This window comes from Limanda limanda, chromosome 3, assembly GCF_963576545.1.
Source record: "Limanda limanda chromosome 3, fLimLim1.1, whole genome shotgun sequence".
Lineage (NCBI taxonomy): Eukaryota > Metazoa > Chordata > Actinopteri > Pleuronectiformes > Pleuronectidae > Limanda > Limanda limanda.
Window position 1 is genome coordinate 28,412,519 of NC_083638.1, and position 21,576 is coordinate 28,434,094.

Consider the following 21,576-nt stretch of genomic DNA (forward strand, 5'->3'; position numbering starts at 1 on the left):
GTTTTCAATCACTTCAGTTTGTGTTTAAGTCAAGTCCTCAGTTCTGTCTTTGCAGCGTCGTCTGATTAGTTGTTCTTGGTTTAGTCACTGCCTGTTTTGTCTCTGTCAGCTTCAGAATCCTTCTCCTGCCTTGATTTTGTCCTAAACAGTTTGAGTTTGCCTTTTTGTTTCCTGCCGGGCCTGCCCTATATCTTATGTTTTCATTAAATTTAGTTTTGCTGAGTTGGACTAGCCTCCTGCCTTGCTCCTGCATTTGGGTCCACCTGCTCTCAACAACCTCACTGTGAGTCTGCATATAATTGTATATATAGTTAACTACACTTATAGATAACCCAAATACAGTTCGATTATGTTTTGTACCAGCATATGTGTTGTTTTAATTAATGTTATTTCTTAGGTTTCTATCTGAGGAATGACTTTATACTTCTGTACTTCGGTAGCAGCATCTGCATCACTTTATACTTCATACAGTGAACTCCACCAACTCCTACATAGTTGGTATGAGTCACTACTCATACTAGTTCTTCATCAAAAGAAAAAGAAGAAAAAAACACTTTATAAAACAGTCTAAAGGAGACTACCATGGTTCCTTATACCATCATATAGGATGACAGCGGGGACCAGCTGCTGTATTTGCTCAGGGATATTTGCTGGTATTTAGTGGCCCTGTGTCACGTCTCCATTAAAAATGCCATGTTCTCAGTAAGCGTCGGAGACAGGCCTGTAACGAAAGCTGCTCTGTGTAATTAACTGTGTAAACGCAGCTTTGTAATTAAGACACAGAAAAGCTCTCCCCTGAATTAGGTCGTCAAGGTCGAAGCAAAATTAAACACAAAGGCTTTCAAAGGCAAACACTGTACACATGCACATACACAGTGGCACAGCAGGCCGCTCTGTTTAAAGATGCTGCTCGTGAAGAATCAAAAACCAGCATACAATGGATATACTTGGTTCTGCTTTAGGTGCATAAAATGGTTAGTTTTCGCAATTTTTCATTCACAGTCTGCAACAGACGCGGCGTGAAATTTTCCCCTTCAGAGCTAAAGTCTTTGGCAATTAACAGATTGTTGGTTATTAAGCCCTTAGGACTAAAGCAGCCGACTCCCATTGTCATTTTGTTATGATATGAAAGTGGAACCAGATGTGTCCAGTGCTCCAGCTCTGAGTGGCTTTGATGAATAGCAGCTCTGTAAAGACGACTTTGATCTGTAATACAGCATGTAATTGCGAGGTGCTTTTCTGCAAACACGCAGTGTGAAGGCAAGAGCTGAGTGAAAAACTCACCTTATCAGCCTGTCTCATGTAACAGTAGAGGATCCCTCTCATACACTTGATGGCAGAATGCTCCAACTCATGGGTTCGCCCCATGTTGTCATCGATGCGTCTGCACAGCAGAGAAAAGAGGGAGAACACATGAGGGGAGGACACAGTGTTTTTAAAAGATAACAATGAATAGCTGGTCTTATTATTATAGTGGGTTTTTTTCTCTCTCTAATGGTAATATGTTTTTAACAAAGTAAATAAGGCAATCAGCAGTCAGAGGATCAGACAGGCTGCAGACAAGACATCAGAGAGTAATGCCTTCAAAAGATGACGTTTTCAAGATGCACTTACAGCATGTTTAAATTTGAACTTAATCATTAAACCATAAAATCAAAAACAGTTCAAAGATGTCTCCATTTCTAACTACTTTCTTTGGATAAATAAAAAGAAATGCACGCAAAATGTTGGTGATCCTGCAAACCAGTGTTTGCTCAGGAAAACTGTTCACATGCAATACGACAATAAATGCAGGTCAAAGAAGAAGTGCACCGCAGAAATAAATTGTGTTTTTCCCAGCTCTATCTGCAAAAATAATAAGGAAAGTAACTTAACACAGCAAAAATAGACATTATACATTATGAAGACAAACTAAGCCATAAAAAAAACAAAAGGTGATTTGAAGTCATGGGTCCGACCCTATTGAAGGCCCCCTCTACTGACAATAGATCTTCCTTCTATGTGAGCACCTTCCAAAGAATCTAACAACTTTTGCTTTACTTTGCAAGCAGTATTTCTAAGGTTGACTGCCTTAAAATCTCATCAGTGGCATGCAACAATGGCTTAAAAAAACATTTTGCAATTTGTAAAGCCTTAAACCTATACTATGCTAACAGGTGTATCATTACAATTTCTGATGAAAAGAGAAGCTACAGTAATAAAATCACCTGTGGACTAAAATTGCGGTGTCGATCTTAAGGGAGGAATCTTGGCAACATATTACTCAAATATCAATCACCTATGGCTGCGGTGGCAGTCAGTATATTCCTGTCAGGGCTGGCGGATCTGAAATGCTCATGACAAAGGTCATCCCAATAATGACTTTGGATATCGACAAAGGAAAGCCAAACCACTGAAGTGAAACCTGTTTGAATTTCCATGCTACGCGGTGCATTAATCACGCTGTCTTTTAAATGTGACCCTCCACATCAAAACTGATTGTAGGCAGAGGGTAAAGCAGGCGGCTTTTCATCTCCCAACGTCCTGTTCCCACAGTACAAGCATCTAATATGCATGAGATGATCCTCGAGTGACCGGGGGGGTTGCGGGAACATACCCAGCTCTTTTAATTTAATTACAATTAATCCGAAAAATACAACGTGTGTCAGTAAGGTTAAAAAACAGCCCAGCCCCCATTAAAAAGTTATAACGCATAAAAAGTCATAAAATAAATAATTGAATGTGACTGGACACGGTAGTGGATAAAAACGTACCATGGCTACTTAGGGAAGAAGTTTGCGGAAAATCCCACTGCCAGTTTAGTCAATGAATCGCACACACACTCGAACATATACCCACAGCAGCTGGGCGTGAAGTAAGTAATGGCACTAGCCAAGCCTGTCAGATGAGAATAATCTTAATTAAATCCCAGTGACAATTCTAATAGGAGGCAGCCATGACTGATGACTGGGATCTGCCGCTGGTCACATCACTGCGGTACACTTTATTTTTACCCCTGTCTTCCCCCTCAATCTCATTTCGCTTGATTCCTCCCTCTGCCCACCTTAACCTCCAACTCCCGCCTTATATCTTCTCCTTCAGTCTCTCTTGCTCTCCCTCCGTATCTTTCTTTCCATCCACACTACTCCACTTTCTCTGTTGTATTAGTTGCTCACGTTGTGGAATTTCTTAGAGACTAATCACTGCAGGCATCAAGAGTGGGGACAGTTGCTGAAGGAATGTGGGGCATTGATTCTTCTCAGTGAAATTATTCTCCTCGAACCAATAAGGAAAGTGTGCTTAAAAGGTAAAACCTTCAAAATACAGAGGCAGATTGAAGATCAGGGTCATTAAGTGTGAAACTTACTGAGAGTTTATCAAAACCATAAGTTCAAGACAAAGGGATATGGGGGAGAATATTGTGAAATAATGATTGTAACAGAATTTAGTGTTGATTCTTGGTCTGTTTTCCACATTATGTTTGATGAATGTATCAGAAGTGATATTTGTCACTTTTGCAGCAAGGGTGGTTAGTCTTTATCCAAATGCTTTTTGGCTGAGGTATATAGCTTTACTGTCAGCATTTTAGCACAATATTATGCATAACAATAGGCTAGCTAGCATTAGCTACTACAATATGCTGTTGTTTTAGTCAGAACAATCTTTGGTTGCTGGCAGAAAGTCAGAAAGAATAAAAGTCTTTATTTTGTGTATGTCTGCAATGGACAGTGTTCAGCTCTAAAATAAATCTCTATGAGATAGTCTGAGATAGTCTGAGTACAAAGCTGATATACAGGGTGTGTTGTTCCTTGTGCATGTGTGTGTACATCATACACCAACCTGTAGGCCAGGGCCAGGGCCCAGGCACCAGCAGCACAATACAGGGAGTCCCGGACCTTGGCCTCTTTGCACTCGGAGCATGTTTTGACAGGGAAAAGGCCTGTGGTGGGACTCTGGTAGTTCAGAATGGTTGTCTTGACTAGATGAAGAGAGAAAGCAGAAGTTGTGACTCAACAGTTCTTGCATGATGGTTCTCTTATTAGTTAAAACATCAGTGAAGAAAGCACATGTAACACAACAAGCCAGTACACATTGCTCCATCAGACTTTATCAATCTAAAGTGACAGTAGGTTATTCAGTTCCAGTCTTTACTGACAGTACTGTTTTTGAGAGCACACACACTCTCATGCCCACAAACATTACATGATCTTAGTTTGTCTGTTTTTACTGCTACGCAGGAGCATCACTTCCATCACTCCCTCACACCTAAACAACCTCTTTTTGATCCAGTGTTTAGATGCAGGTACTGTACATTTTATGCATATTCAAACAATTGTAGTTAAATCTTACTTTTGGTTCAATTCAATCTAGAACTTCAATTCTACTCTTGTGGTTGAATCCCTCCACCCACCATATAAGATGCAGTTCACTTTCCAGACCATATACTGGTTAGATGGGCGACATTCACCCAAAGTGAAGACAAAGCATCTTGGTCAGCACCTGGTGCGGTGTAGGTCATAGATCTACATCGCTTTCATTTAAATGCATGGAAAACGGGCCAAAAAGTAAATGTAAATGTCCAATTTTTTATTTTTCAAAGATGGTTTCGTTCATTTTAGGTTGCTCTTATAACACTGATGTATGTTCAAGTGTTAATTTTTCCACTCAATTGGTTTTAATAAGTTATCTGATTCTATGAAATTGTTGTGAAACATCATGATTGACAGCTGAGTCTGACTCAAGATTGTATGAGTGTGTGCATCAATGAGACATCGCAGCCGCGGCTCCATTCCCCAAACACTACTTTGCAGACTCTGGCTCCAAATGAACACGATAGCGGTGATCTTATCCTGGATACTTCGCTACATTTCAGGATGGCGGGAGAAAGTCGAGACACGTCGTTCCTCTTTATATTCAGGCTACAGCCCAGATTAATAAAGTAAAGACATTAAAGGGATTGAATCAAATGTATTAAGTGAATTTTGTCCTAATGAGTTAATTAATTATTGAGTTACCGTTTCATCTTTCAGGCCTAGGGAACATTTGGTCCAAATTTTAAGAAATTCCCTCATGGCATTCCTGTGATAGGCTATTTCATTTAAGAGAGTGGGACAAACGGACAACATGAAAACATAGAGCCTCCGGCAATGGCTGTCGCTGGTGCACAGGCATAAAAAGGCTGCAACTTTTCTGTTTTTATCAAAGTAAACCTAAGTTCATGTAATAAAGTCCCTTGGAGCTTGTTCAGTTTGTGTTATGTAGATATTTACAACATCCGCTGTGCAAGTGTGACAACAGATGGAGTGTGATAACAGATGAATGCCTATTTAAATGCGCCAAAGTGTGAACTGTGATAAGTGTAAATGGCTGCAACAGTGAAGAAAATCAATAATTATGTGAAGAATATAATCTTTTAACTTCAGTGCACTTATATTGTGACCGGACAAGCTGCAAAGAGGCAGTTTTGTCCATGTCAGTGTTTTGCATCACACTGGCAAGACAGATATGTTTCCAGACTTGACTCACATGACTGTAAGCAGAAACAGTTACTTTCATTTGTCACAACAGCTCATCTCAGTAGCGTGAGATAATTATTATTCCTCTACTCGGATGAAGCAACTTCTAAAAGAAAAATATGCTGATCCCATTCCAGCTCCAGTGGAGTTCTGTAGCTGAATCTGACCTCTGATCTTTCTCTGGGAGACTTAGATATTCTTACACGTGTTTAAAACAGTTAACAAATATAACATTGAAAAAAACTTTGGTCTTTCTCAACTTCTGCACCAGTATCAGGAAATGAAGACATCAACCAAGGAAACATGGATGGTGCATGTTTGCAAGTCGAGCACAAACTTCAACCCAACATCTTGCTCCTTGACAATTGACTGAGGAAAAATAACATGACTAGTTAATATGAAATAAGACTATAACTAACAGTCAACTACAACTTAAATAGTACAGGTCAAAATTATCTGCACGTAACTCCTGTGAAGCCTTTTGGACACAAACTTTGTGCAGGAATTCATGTCACGAAAGAAATAAACCCTTACTAGTGCATTTGCTGGTATTAGCATGTAGCTAAAAGTGCTACTATATCTAGTAAAAGCCACTAGCATTGCTGGAGACCAGTGTCTCTTCTGGCATCGATTAAACCCCTAAACATCTTCTCTGTTCCTTGAAATTATATATTTAGAAGCTTGTTTTGAAAAGAATCCCATCACAACCGAAAAATGTCTTGGAGGTAACTCATTGCCTCATTAAGTTCTTGCTAATCTATAATTATGCAAATGGATTCCACCTCTATCTCCACCCACCTCTCAGCCGCTTGCCTGCAGCTGCGACTCTGCATCATCACACACGCAATCTACTGCTTGTTTTTGATTTTGCTAGCTATTGTGTGCTACACAATGTGCCGGTGAAAATAGGGAGCAACCAGAAACCAACTCAAAAGGGTGAGGAAGAGTAAATTGTACAAGGTTGGCGTCAAATCAAAGTATCAAAATGGTGATGTACGTATGTTTCACTCTCACTCTGTTTGTAACATAATCCTAACATGAGTCTTCATCTTCATTACTTTATTAAACTGCTAATAACATGCTGCTAATGTCAGATAAACCTTAACTTATTTCACTCCTTATATGTCTTGTATCATAACACCATACGGTCATATGAACAACTTTACAAAGCTTATTCCCATCGGAGGACTTTAATAATGTATGCCCTTCTTCTCCTTACTAACTAACTGTAGTCCTCACTTCAGACTATTATGAACTTAATTGTTTTACAAATTCAAAATAACCTAAATACAAAATGTTAAAATGATTTGCGACAACAGCAACTAAATCAAATAAAATATGAATTATGTATGAACAAAACCTCTCAATACAGACCTTCAGAATATAGACAGGGATATATCTGGAAAGTGAGGTGTTACAGAAGTTGTGATTTCTGGCAAAGAGCATGACAGAACTTATTTCAGGAAAATGGCCTTTGAAAGATTTGAATTGAGATTGAAATCTGCAGATACAAAAGGTGTATTAGGGATGTTTTATTTCCTCATAGTCTGGAAGAAAACACTTTTGAGAAGCAAAATAGCCCAAAATCTCAAAATAGACTAGTGTATGAAAAAACAAGGTTGTCGACTATAATGTCACTTTTAACCTGATTGGAATCTGCCCAGTAGTAGTCTGATAATGTCCATATAAAAGAACATTTACATATTTTGGTTAAAACCGACCAGGCTATATAAATGAATGCATTGAAATAAAGTCCTACAGAGCCCAGAAACAGCAGTTACATAATAACAGAGAGATGGAATTCAGCCCACAAGATAATTGAGTTGTTTGGACATCTCTTGATCAGATGAATACTTAGTGGGATGAGGGTGCAACGGTAAAATAAGCTTGAATTCCTACTGTGCAGTGCTAGCATTATCAACTTTAAGGGACCAACATCTATTCATTATTGCTGGTGTAATCAAAATGACTGGAAAGCTCTCTAGTGCACAATAAGGTAACTTCTTTGGAATTAGGGGAGACCTTTTTCCGCCAGGGATATGACTTTCTGACTGCACGAAACTGACGAGCAAAGATAAACTAAGATGGTTCAAGTTCACAAAAGTTCATGCTTGGCATTAGTTACAGAGGAGAGGACAATGAAGGAAAGCTCTTACTGCTAATACATCATAGTCTCCAATAATATATGCTGAAATATTACATACTCAAACAGAAGGCCTCCGGGAAAGTAATTTATCTATTTCACAAACACACAGAGACGCAAGCACACACACACCCGCATCCTTCTCTCCTGCAGAGGTCTCCTCACTGATGACTAATCTGTCTGGAGGGATCACTTCATTTTTCATCAGAACATTATGCCGGTGCAAATGAAGGGGACATCCATTCTGCACTGTTGTTTGCCACAGAGCAAAAGCGAGTCAGAGAGAAGGAGAATGATAGAGAGAGAGATGGGAAGAGACAGAGAAGAGGGGAAATAGAGATAGAGAAGACTGTGTGTGTAAAGAAACACGAAAGAGAGAGCGTGTGTGAGTGTGTAGGCATGTGCGTGCGGCTGTCCATGCGTGTGTGTGTGTAAATAAAAAGCATCAAAGTAATGGGCACTGGGAGAGAGACAAGGGGCGGGAATGTCAATCGGTTTGCCTGCTTGTGTGTGTATTGGTCAATTGAAGGTGGCAGTCACACTGGCAGTGAGATAAAAGAGGTGGAGGGGGTGAATAAGGAACATTATTAATAAACCTCTCAGGTAGTCCACCACCGTAGTATCAGACTAATGAAGTGTACACTCTAGCATGCACACATGTACACACGCATTTGTATTACTAGTCTTAAGAGATTCAACTGCCTCATACTGAATTTGACGCTAGACTTATTAAAGTAACTGCATTTGAAAAGATGAATGCTGAATATAAAGTGGCCCACATGCAAAAACAAATATACGGATTGATTTCTGTGCCCTTGTGTGGACACTTGGTCTCAATGTAGAGCAAATTAAGTGTAAAGTGTATACACATGCTGAGACACAAACTCTCTCTCACATACAAACACACACACACACACACACACACACACACACACACACACACACACACACACACACACACACACACACACACACACACACACACACACACACACACACACACACACACACACACACACACACAATACCCTTCATTTATCTGGCTTGCATTTGTATTGTTAATAGCCACTGGGTATAGCCTAGCTTTACTGTGACTATGGTGGCAGTAAGGAAAAGGCCATAAAATCGATTGGCTATCACACACTGGTGCGTGTCAGTATGCTGTGTGTATTGGTAACCACAATTCCATTAAGAAAAAGTATTTGATAATATTCTCCTCTCAAATTACCCTTCACAAAAAAAGTTTTTTCTTATAGAATAATTTTGTTATAGATATATTATTAGTCAAAGCCTGTGCTAGAATTTTCATATTTTTTGGGGTCTATGTCAGGAGAAATCCAAATAAAAACCTTGACTTTGTGACATCAATTATGTATACTGACAAACGTATTATTTTGGGATAACATGACGAAGAGTTAATGTGCTAAGATACTGCTTAATGTGAACTTATGAGGGATTTATGGGCTGTGTACGAAATCACCCACTCACTCACTATTCCCTACTTCACTATATATAAATATATATTTATTTAAAAATAAACTTGTTTCCCGCAGTTTGTGAGATGAAGTGCTGCACTGCTTGTATTTACATTGGTACGACAGGACGGGCTGTTCCTGCTGCCCTCACTCCTCTCATCTCTTGCCGCGAGCGCAATGCATGAATGCATTGCATTTGCATTGCAATGCATGATGGTTTATATTGCTCAGTAAGTGACACTACTTTTCACGATGCATTGTGGGGAACAATTATTGCAATATATTTGGTATAAAAAACTTCACTTAACATTCAAACGCCACTACAAAATGGTAAACTTACTATATAGCGCACTATATATTGATAAGTGAGTGATTTCGGACACTGCAATGGTTTCATCTTTGCGATACAGTAGTGCTGTGGAAGTCATCATTACATGCAGAACATGAATGATGAGAATGCTGAACGGTGTTCATTTTCAGATCCCAAGTTTCTTGGAATGCAAATCAACTGTTGTTGGTAGTTTTGTTCCATCCATCAAGCTAATGTCCCACTAAATCAGCAGCTAATGTCTCAGACGCACACAATCTGCTCTTTCACAATGGGCCATTTCACTGCACTGACAGGGTGGAGAAAATGAGAGAAGATGATGAGAACGAGGAAAAAAATACTGCAAAATAGATTGAAAAGAGAAAACAATTGAGAGGGAAGAGCAAGATGACTTTTGCACAGTTCCACAGCAGATGCTACAAGATTCCGAAATTGGAAATACACAGACGTGATTTTCACTCTTCATGCCAGTGTCTACTTCTACTGATGCTAACATAATGTTCCCTCAATATAACGTCTTAAACAGGAGTTACGGTTTAGTGAAAAGAAAAATACACTGGCCATAAAAACCTACTATGCTGACAGTACTGACAGCTTAATAAAAATTCAGAGGGAACTTTTTTAAAGGAATGATTAATAATTTGGGGAAATTTGCTTTCTTTACAATGGTGAGATGAGGAGGAGATCAGTATCCATCGCATGTCTGGAGAAAGCTAACGCAGGAGGGGATGTTTAGCTTATCAAAAATGCTATATGGACAAACAACTAGCTTAGTGATGTGTTATCCTCGGCCAATATTCACACTGCTGTTATTCATCAATAAATATTTACAGGAAACATCTCAAACTGTGAATCATCAAACAAGCTACTGGTGGCTTTTTATTAATTTAGAAAGATCCCGGTATATTGGCAGTTTCTCCTAGTTTTTCATTTTAGATTATTTCCCAAATGCACTATTCCTATAACTGTGTTAGGGCTGGGTTAAGGTGATTTGACTCAAATCCTGTGCAAGGCTTCGGCATATGACAATAAACTATGAACAGTCATGTAAATATGACATGATGATGTCATGGATATGCTAATTAGCACATTACAGTTCCACGACAGCTTTCAACAATGTTCTCCATGTTGCACATTGACCATATTTGGTATTGGTCTTGCTATTGATGTAAATGTGCATGACCTAAGCATTTTGAAATGTGTTTCTCAAATGTATTTTCATTTGCTGTAGCTCATTTCTAAGACCATTCCGTAATTACAGCAGAAGTTTTTACAATTAACTGCTTCTGTCTTTTGAGAGTTGACGGCGCTGACCCGACTGCAGAGGGAATACAGGGAATGCAGCCTCATGTGCTTCACAGAGACGTGGCTGACTGATCTTTCTCCGGACTCACACGTAAATCTGGACGGCTTCCAACTCGTACGAGCGGACCGAAAAGCAACGGAGTGCGGTAAGAAGAAAGGAGGTGGGATCGCTGTGTTGGTTAACGATAGATGGTGCCACCCGGCACACACCAGCGTCAAGGAGATGCTCTGCACCAGAGATTTGGAGCTGTTAGCGGTCAGCATGCGGCCATACTATCTCCCGAGGGAGTTTTCACATGTTATTGTTGTGACTGTGTACATCCCCCCCTCGGCGGTCGCTGCTGTAGCTTCAGATCGGATCCACACAGTTATCTCGCATCTTCAAAGCCAGCACCCCCAAGCCCTCCTCCTCATCTCCGGTGACTTCAACCATGCCCCTCTGTCCTCTGCTCTTCCCACCTTCACCCAGTACGTGAACTGCCACACTAGAGACAATAAAACTTTGGACCTAATGTATGCAAACATCAAGGATGCATACACCTCATCCCCCCTCCCCCCGCTTGGTCGCTCGGATCACAACCTCGTTCACCTCGTCACAGACTACACCCCTGTGGTGAATAAACAACGACCTGTGAAGAGGACTGTTAAGGAGTGGTCCGAGGAGACCAGTGCCAGGCTCAGAGACTGCTTCGAGACTACAGACTGGGAGGCACTCTGCAGCCCCCATGGCACTGACATTGACAGCATGACCCACTGCATCATGGATTATATTAACTTCTGCGAGGAGAACACTGTGCCCTCCAAGCTGGTACGGTGTTTTCCCAACAACAAACCCTGGGTGACCCCCGAGATAAAGGCCCTGCTGAACGAGAAGAAGAGGGTCTTCAGATCGGGGGACAAAGAGGAGCTGCGCAGAGTCCAGAAGGAACTCCGGCTGATGATCAGGAAGGGGAAGGACAGCTACAGGAAGAAACTGGAGAAGCGGCTGGAGCAGAACAACGCCAGGGACGTTTGGAGAGGGCTGCAGACCATTGCAGGCCACGGAAAAGGTGTGGGAAGACAACAACCCAGCGGGGACAAGGACCGGGCAGATGAACTGAATCTGTTCTTCAATAGATTTGATTCCCCCCCCCTGCCCCCTCTTCACACCTCTCCTGGCCAGCCCCCCCTCCCCCTCCCCTCCTCAGCCTGCCACCTTCGACACCTGACCCCCACCAGCCAACCCCCACCCCATCTCCAGATCATCATCCCCCCTTGAGACTCTCACCACTCCTCACCCCCACACCCCCACCACAGTCATCCTCCACCCCCCTCTCTATAACAGATGATCAGGTGAGAAGCCAACTCAAGAAGATCAAGGCAAGGAAGGCCCCGGGCCCGGATGGTATCAGTCCAAGACTGCTCAAGGACTGTGCTGACCAGCTCTGTGGTGTGATCAGGCATTTGTTCAACCTAAGTTTGAGCCTGGAGAAAGTCCCAGCCCTGTGGAAGACCTCCTGTGTGGTCCCGGTGCCGAAGACGCCGCGCCCCAAGGAGCCTAACCACTTCAGGCCAGTTGCCCTGACTTCTCACCTGATGAAGACGATGGAGAGGATTATCCTGAGACACCTACGACTGCTGGTGGGCACACAGCTGGACCCCCTGCAGTTTGCTTACCAGCCTGGGATTGGGGTGGATGACTCAGTTACCTACCTGCTGCACAGATCCCTGCTACACCTGGAGGACAGCAGGAACACTGTGAGGGTCATGTTTTTTGACTTCTCAAGTGCATTCAACACCATCCAGCCTTCACTGCTCAAAGTGAAGATGGAGAACGTGGGAGTGGACCAACACCTGGCTGCATGGACAACGGATTACCTCACCAAGAGACCACAGTATGTGAGGCTCCATCACTGTGTGTCTGACGTGGTGCTCTGCAGCACAGGTGCCCCTCAGGGTACGGTGCTCTCCCCTTTCCTCTTCACCCTCTACACCTCCGACTTCACCCACAACACCACCCACTGCCACATCCAGAAGTTCTCAGATGACACAGCCATCGTTGGATGTGTTCCTGAGGGGAATGACCTGGAGTACAGGGCGGTCATCACAGACTTCGTCAGCTGGAGTGAGCTCAACCAGCTTCAGCTGAACACCAGCAAGACGAAGGAGATGATCGTGAACTTCCGGAAAAAAGCATCCAACTTAACACCAGTGAACATCCAGGGATTGGACATAGAGGTGGTGGAGAACTACAAATTCCTGGGTGTTCACCTCAACAACAAACTGGACTGGTCCGACAACACACATGACCTCTATAAGAAGGGCCAGAGCCGCCTCCACCTGCTGAGGAGGCTGAGGTCCTTCGGAGTGTGCAGGGCTCTCCTCAGGACTTTTTATGACTCTGTGGTGGCTTCAGCAATCTTCTACGCTGTGGTCTGCTGGAGGGGGGGTAGCACGGACAGAGACAGGAGCAGGCTCAACAGACTGATAAGAAGAGCGAGCTCTGTCCTGGACTGTCCTCTGGACTCCATTGAGGAAGTGGGGGACAGAAGGATGTTAGCCAAGCTGGCGTCCATCATGGGCAACACCTCTCACCCCCTACATGACAATGTGGGGTCCCTGAGCAGCTCCTTCAGCAGCAGACTGTTACACCCACGGTGTAAGAAGGAGAGGTTCCGCAGGTCCTTCATCCCGGCTGCAGTCAGGCTCTACAACACCAGCACCACCTGATAATGTTGTAGTCCCTGTCTATTATCTTTATCTCCACTCAACCTCTCACCATAGCTGTATTTGTATTTTTATTTTTCTTATTTATTTTTTATTTTTTTACTCAGATCACTACTATGCACAATAATATTCAACACTTTACATCTATATTTATATCATGGTCACTTATAATGGTTACATTGCAATATTTATATTTTCCTTTATACTATCTTGTAGTATTATTTATATTATGGTCACTTACTTTTAATTATTTTTTCTGTATCATGGTCACTACTGTTGCAATATTACTTATAATACTTTTGTTTTCATTACAATAACACTTACATCACTCCACTTTCTCCCCAGTACCTGCTTTTGCACAGTGTCTGTTTTGCAGGTTGTTTTTTTGTTTTTGTTTTCTGTATATTTTTACTCTCATTATGTGTAGTTTAGTAGTGTATATATTTTGATCTTTCTTTTTTATTGCTGCTTCGGCACTGTTATTTAAATTCTGTTTTTCTCTTTTTTGCTGTAACAAGTGAATTTCCCCGTTGTGTGGATAAATAAAGAAATCTAATCTAATTTACTGGAGTGTCACAACTTGCACCATCAACCATAGATGCATTATCCTGATTTTGTTTTATATTTAGTTGTTTTTACTGAAACAAATCCAACGACAATTAAAATCCAAGTGCTTTGAGAACAACTACTTTACTATTTCATGTGTAGGATTGTGAACTGAGGGAGTAAATCACAGACACATAACATAATTGAAATGGTTTGAAATGGCTGAACACTGAAGAAGGTGAGGGGAGAGTGAGAAGTTGAAAAATAAGAAACGCAGGAAAGAATGAAAGAGAATCAAATATTGAAAATTACAAAGGAGAGTTCAGACAACCATATATTTTTGAAGAAAACTCACAAAAATAACTTTAATAATAAAACTATAAAAAGAAAAAAAAGAGTTTTATTTTTTCCTCCATTCCTTAATCGCTGTGAGCCAGACGGCGGAGCGAGAGTGCCTTCTGCCTCCAGTATTATCAGCAAGCAGGGTGAGTCAATGGAGTGTAGCCACATTGCCTCATAAATACGAAACCATAGAAGGGTGAGGGAAAGAGGAGGGGAGATGATGGAGAGATGAACTAGAAGAGATAGGGGTAAACTTTCCCCCTGTATATTGTTTCTTTGATGACAGAAAACAAGTCCCCTATCACAAGAGCCGCATAAGCTTAATACCGCTGCCTTCGACTGAGCTGGGGGGCGGCTTTGTAACAAAACAACAAAGAAAGAGAAAGGAGGAAAAATTTAACTGGTTTGATTTGTCATTGTCAGCCCAGCCTCACCCCTCTCCACCTCTTTTCCTTCCTGAAACTGAAAGAAAGCAGGTATATTGGCAGGCAGGTCTGGGTGCTGGCGATAACAATGTTGGCTTTGTTCCCCGCTAGAATTGGACAAGCGCTCCCAGCCGCCACCCAACACAACAATTAAACAAGCCCAATGTTCAACGCTGCGTTTTCAACACACTGCAATCTGGCGGGGGCTTTTCTCTGCAAATCTATGGAGTTGCCACGCAGCTGATGCTGGAGGCAACGCTGCGCTCGCTGATAGCAGCAAATCAGTTCCTACTGATGGCTACACCTGTTGTACACTAAGCTCTGTTTATTGTCTTCTGTTATTTTGCAAGCACACAGTCGCATGCAGCCTAATGAATACCCACCAAGCAAACAGCCATAGCATTTCACACACACACACACACACACACACACACACACACACACACACACACACACACACACACACACACACACACACACACACACACACACACACACACACACACACACACACACACACACACACACACACACACACACACACACACACACACACATACACACGAACTCTACCAACAGTGGACTATCATGGTACCCTGTCAAGAGGGGTCTTATGTTTCTGCTTATTTTGAAAAACTAAAAATGGAATATAACATTTACTTTTAAGGTGTTTTACCATAATATTACTGAAAATGTGACTTTTAATTATTTTTAAAAAAATTGCCAAGAGGGGACTTGGATCTCTGAGCGATGTCTACCTATCAAAGAGTGGACCTCCACATACTGCATTGGAGCTGTCTGTGCCCATTCTTTAACCTAATGAGTGGTTTGTTTACAACAATGACTTTCTTGGGTTTCTTTCAAAATTGAATAGTTAAACTTTACTGTTATCATTATTTAAACAAGTCTCTGCAATACAAATACTAAAACAATAATATTGCCCGATCTGAGAATAAATAATGTTTTGCATGCAATTCAGAAGTAACATGGCAGCATGCAATAATCAAGGTCTGAGGTTTAGCAACACAATTTATTTTATATGGACTTAAATGTAGATAAATTCTTCTTTCTTAATAAAGATAAGTTGCATTGCCTCTGTCATTCTTAGCAGTACAAGAGGGGACCTTCTGTATTCTAAATTGTGTAAAAGATAAATTCTCTAGACAACACACAGTAGGTGGATACAATCTTGCATAGCTGGAATCTATCTTAAAGAGTTGAATTATTTTATTTTGATATGAATTACAGATCCCAGATACTGTTGTCAGAAATTTTTCTTCAACATGGACAGTTTAAAGGACATAGGCACTGACATTTTAATGGTGGAGTGACCTGCAGCCTTTGTCAGATCTAGCATAAAAGGATATTTAAAGATCCATCTTATCAGTTCACCCACTCATTTAAATCTTGATGTGACAAAGACTAAAGCTATAAAAAAAAACATGAATTAAATTATATTCCATTCCCCCCCATGAGAAAATCTCTATCTGCATTTCTACATTTCTACTGGTACAAATTGTGTATTTACCTCGGCAGAGACACAGAGGAAGAAACATATTTGCAAAAGATAAAAATGTCCAAACACTAAGTAATACCTTTCTGTCAGACTTTGAGAACTACTGTCAATTTATACATCTATTACCATGTTTTCTATTCTATTACCACCAATGTGTCACTCTATACCATTTAACAGGGGACCACTGTCATTAGTTTCAGGCAAAGAGGGGACTTGAGTTATTCTGTACAATGCAAGTGGGAATCAACTTTTCTGTTTTAGAGCACAATGTGCAAAACAAAATTTGACATATAAAGCCCTTTTTAAAGATTGTGCTGGTTTTGACAGATGCTGTAGGTGACTTTATCAGGGCCAGCAGGACCAAAAGTTACTCTTTGGCCACCTAATATCCCATATGAACCCCTGTGGGGGCCACCTAGCATTGGACTTCTACTTTTTAAAGACAATCAATTTTAATGTACTTGCATCCTCAATCTATATGTATAGGAATGGATTTTATTTATTGTTTTGCATTACAGAAAAAAGGTCCACACATGGTTTATATGGAATGACAGGGGTCCACTGTTGGCTGGTACATAATAACACAAGTTCCCATTGAGATAGCATGGAGCGACATACACACTCCATCATGGGTAAATAAAGATGTAATAAACTAAATTGACCATTTTAAAGATACATTTATAATTTAAATGTAATACAAAAATACTTTTGTGTGGCTCCAGGCCATCAGGTCATGTCAAACCTTGAGTTGGTTATTTTTTCTCATGACAACAATGCAGTCAAAGAGTATAAAACTCCAGTAGTGTGAAAATTAATGGACTGTAGAAATGTGTGTTGTAGTGGTTTAACATCGGTCTTTGTGATCTTAATTCACCCTCCAGAAGAATAATCCTTTGTATCTTAGACAAGCTGATGACCCTCTGTTCCTCCTCTATTTTCCTAAACATGTTAAATGCTGTGTCAATACCTTAATGTCAGTAACTTTTGATGATGGCTTACTTATACACACTATATCTACAATAATAACATTAGATGTGCTACTTTATACGAAATGTTTGTATCCAGTTTAGATGAAAATCTCCTCATAAGAATTATCAGTTTTGCTAATTTCTTCTTTATACACTGATGCCGGAGTGTATATGTCGCTCCATTCTGTCTCAGTGGGAACTTGTGCCATTATGTACCAGCCAACAGTGGACACCTGTCATGTGGGAGGTTAATAGGGGAAAATATGGGATTTTGGCGTGGTATTAGTTGGATTCCAACTCTAGACCCATTAAAATCTTTTAACTCTACTGAGAAAACTTTTTGTCGCATTGCTTACTACAATGTGCATAAGGTTATTGTATGAAAAGTACATAAGAAAGAATACACACTATTACCATGTTTTCTATTCTATTACCACCAATGTGTCACTCTATACCATTTAACAGGGGACCACTGTCATTAGTTTCAGGCAAAGAGGGGACTTGAGTTATTCTGTACAATGCAAGTGGGAATCAACTTTTCTGTTTTAGAGCACAATGTGCAAAACAAAATTTGACATATAAAGCCCTCTTTAAAGATTGTGCTGGTTTTGACAGATGCTGTAGGTGACTTTATCAGGGCCAGCAGGACCAAAAGTTACTCTTTGGCCACCTAATATCCCATATGAACCCCTGTGGGGGCCACCTAGCATTGGACTTCTACTTTTTAAAGACAATCACAGTACATTAGGTCTGTTCGAAGTTAGAAATAAAAGATGTTAATGGGTCTTCAGTGTATGTTGTAGACACAAAAACTTTCCTCTACATTGAGGTAGTGAAGTCACCAGCCCTCATGTGTGTAACAGATCCTAATTTTAAGCTAGAATTGTGGAACTGTCTTCTGAGAAGTGAGTGAACTGAGTGAGGAATGTGACTGTGCCAGGTTACCTGTGACAGCCCTTGACTGTCAGCAGTGTGGGGGATGGTGCTACCATTGTCTACCAGTAGAAATTCTGTCTGGGAACAACACCTTTACATGGCATGATAGTTTAGGATTCATCAGATTGTCAGAAATGCAGGGGAGAAATCTGCTAGTGAATGGAATAATCATAACATGAACTAAAGTTTAGTTTATTAGTGTTGCCTGTGACAAAAATGAAGACAGGTAGTCATGAACTCCAGTAGAGCTACTTTGAGTAGAAATTTGTGTCACAGTAGTTCAACAGTGGGCTGTTTGGGGTTATTCCATTATCTCTGACAATGTGATGAATCCTAAACACTCATGCCATGTTAAGGTGTTGTTACCAGACAACATTTCTACTGACAAGCAATGGTAGCTCATATAAAGGCTCTGTGTCTTCCATCTAGACACCAGAGGCCTGTTTTTCTAAACCTTCATAAGGGATTAAGCCGGGATATGTTGGTTATCCTGGCTGAATTTAGTCTCAGGTCGGTTTATAGAAAGCAGGTTCAATGTATCCTTGGCAAGTTACAATTCAAGTTGCTATTATTCTCTGCAGCAAGCCTGCTCCAGACCAGGCTAACAGCCAGGCTTAATTGATTGTGTTGTCTTATCTGTGAATTCAGCAGTCACTCTGATCAGAAATAAATGTTTCATACAGTTATTGCATGTTCTTATGTACATTTTGGCCTGATTTTTAAACAAACAAAATACATTTACAATAATCAAAATACGTGAAGCATTTACAATATTTATTAGGTTATTTTTTCCATCATTATTAGGCCTATTCATGTGTTTCTGGATTTCCAGTTCCAATTTTCTCAAGGTTTTTTTTTAATTATTATTATTATTTGTCTAACCTGGCTTTTTCACTTATGCTGAATTTCTTTATTCTACATTCTAACAACAGGCCCCTGATCTAACACAATCCAGGGTTTAGTGATGTTTACCCATCCATTCTATTAGAAACTTTTTAAGACAAAAACTACATTTTTTAAGTAATTGCAGTAAATCTGTGTCATTATAGTCAACGTTGTACAGGTGAGTATTTGGACATTAGTAATAGTGGTCTACTGGAGTTTAGGGTGATATAGTGGGGCACACATTAACATAGTGATCAAGGCGGCTCCAGACGTCCGAGGGGAGGTGCAGGAAACAGACAGGAATCAAGACCTGTGTCTGGAGGTCAAAGGTCTCTCCCAGACGTCACTCCAAATGTGTCTCCCTCAAGACCCATTTAAATCTTTTAACTCTACTTAGAAAACTTTTTGTCGCATTGCTTACTACAATGTGCATAAGGTTATTGTATGAAAAGTACATAAGAAAGAATAGACACACTTTCCTAATAATAAATGATAAAGATAACATTTTGCCACGCTCTGAACACACTTAGTTAAAATAGGTCATAATCCACTTCAAAAAGGAAATACTATGAATAAGCTGATATTAGATTGTTTTATTGTATGCACAGTCCATATCCATAACTGGAAAGTATCTAGACCCATTTCTGCTTAGAATCAGAATGAAATGAAAACAGCTTTTATTGTGCCGCTTTGACTTTATGCAAACTCTCAGATCCTTAGTCACAATACATTAGGTCTGTTCGAAGTTAGAAATAAAAGATGTTAATGGGTCTTCAGTGTATGTTGTGGACACAAAAACTTTCCTCTACATTGAGGTAGTGAAGTCACCAGCACTCATGTGTGTAACAGATCCTAATTTTAAGCTAGAATTGTGGAACTGTCTTCTGAGAAGTGAGTGAACTGAGTGAGGAATGTGACTGTGCCAGGTTACCTGTGACAGCCCTTGACTGTCAGCAGTGTGGGGGATGGTGCTTCCATTGTCTACCAGTAGAAAAGGTGTTGGGAACAACACCTTTACATGGCATGAGAGTTTAGGATTCAGCAGATTGTCAGAAATGCAGCGGAGAAATCTGCTAGTGAATGGAATAATCATAACATGAACTAAAGTTTAGTTTATTAGTGTTGCCTGTGACAAAAATGAAGACAGGTAGTCATGAACTCCAGTAGAGCTACTTTGAGTAGAAATTTGTGTCACAGTAGTTCAACAGTGGGCTGTTTGGGGTTATTCCATTATCTCTGACAATGTGATGAATCCTAAACACTCATGCCATGTTAAGGTGTTGTTACCAGACAACATTTCTACTGACAAGCAATGGTAGCTCATATAAAGGCTCTGTGTCTTCCATCTAGACACCAGAGGCCTGTTTTTCTAAACCTTCATAAGGGATTAAGCCGGGATATGTTGGTTATCCTGGCTGAATTTAGTCTCAGGTCGGTTTATAGAAAGCAGGTTCAATGTATCCTTGGCAAGTTACAATTCAAGTTGCTATTATTCTCTGCAGCAAGCCTGCTCCAGACCAGGCTAACAGCCAGGCTTAATTGATTGTGTTGTCTTATCTGTGAATTCAGCAGTCACTCTTATCAGAAATAAATGTTTCATACAGTTATTCCATGTTCTTATGTACATTTTGGCCTGATTTTTAAACAAACAAAATACATTTACAATAATCAAAATACATGAAGCATTTACAATATTTATTAGGTTATTTTTTTCCATCATTATTAGGCCTATTCATGTGTTTCTGGATTTCCAGTTCCAATTTTCTCAAGTTTTTTTTTTTTTAATAATTAATTGTCTAACCTGGCTTTTTCACTTATGCTGGATTTCTTTATTCTTCATTCGAACAACAGGCCCCTGATCTAACACAATCCAGGATTTAGTTATGTTTCCCAATCCATTCTATTAGAAACGTTTAAAGACAAAAACTACATTTTTTAAGTAATTGCAGTAAATCTGTGTCATTATAGTCAACGTTTTACAGGTGAGTATTTGGACATTAGTAAAAGTGGTCTACTGGAGTTTAGGTTGATATAGTGGGGCACACATTAACATAGTGATCAAGGTGGATCCAGTTGCCTGGGGGAGGAAACAGACAGGAATCAAGACCTGTGTCTGGAGGTCAAAGGTCTCTCCCAGACGTCACTCCAAATGTGTCTTCCTCAAGACCCATTAAAATCTTTTAACTCTACTTAGAAAACTTTTTGTCGCATTGCTTACTACAATGTGCATAAGGTTATTGTATGAAAAGTACATAAGAAAGAATAGACACACTTTCCTAATAATAAATGATAAAGATAACATTTTGCCACGCTCTGAACACACTTAGTTAAACTGGTCATAATCCACTTCAAAAAGGAGATACTATGAATAAGCTGATATTAGATTGTTTTATTGTATGTACAGTCCATATCCATATCTGGAAAGTATCTAGACCCATTTCTGCTTAGAATCAGAATGAAATGAAAACAGCTTTTATTGTGCCCCTTTGACTTTATGCAAACTCTC

The 21,576-nt window shown here is 40.3% G+C and overlaps 1 protein-coding gene across 2 annotated transcripts in view; it reads right to left on the minus strand.

Annotated features, from left to right (window-relative positions):
- Nucleotides 1–21,576, minus strand: part of phkb (phosphorylase kinase, beta) — a 110,936-nt gene that overhangs the window by 80,098 nt on the left and 9,262 nt on the right. For both annotated transcript variants that reach the window (XM_061067945.1, XM_061067946.1), the window contains 2 exons: nt 3,820–3,958; nt 1,285–1,384 (listed from right to left, as the gene is read on the minus strand). In XM_061067945.1, the coding sequence (XP_060923928.1) occupies nt 1,285–1,384; nt 3,820–3,958 (239 nt within the window). The remainder of the gene's footprint in view (nt 1–1,284; nt 1,385–3,819; nt 3,959–21,576) is intronic.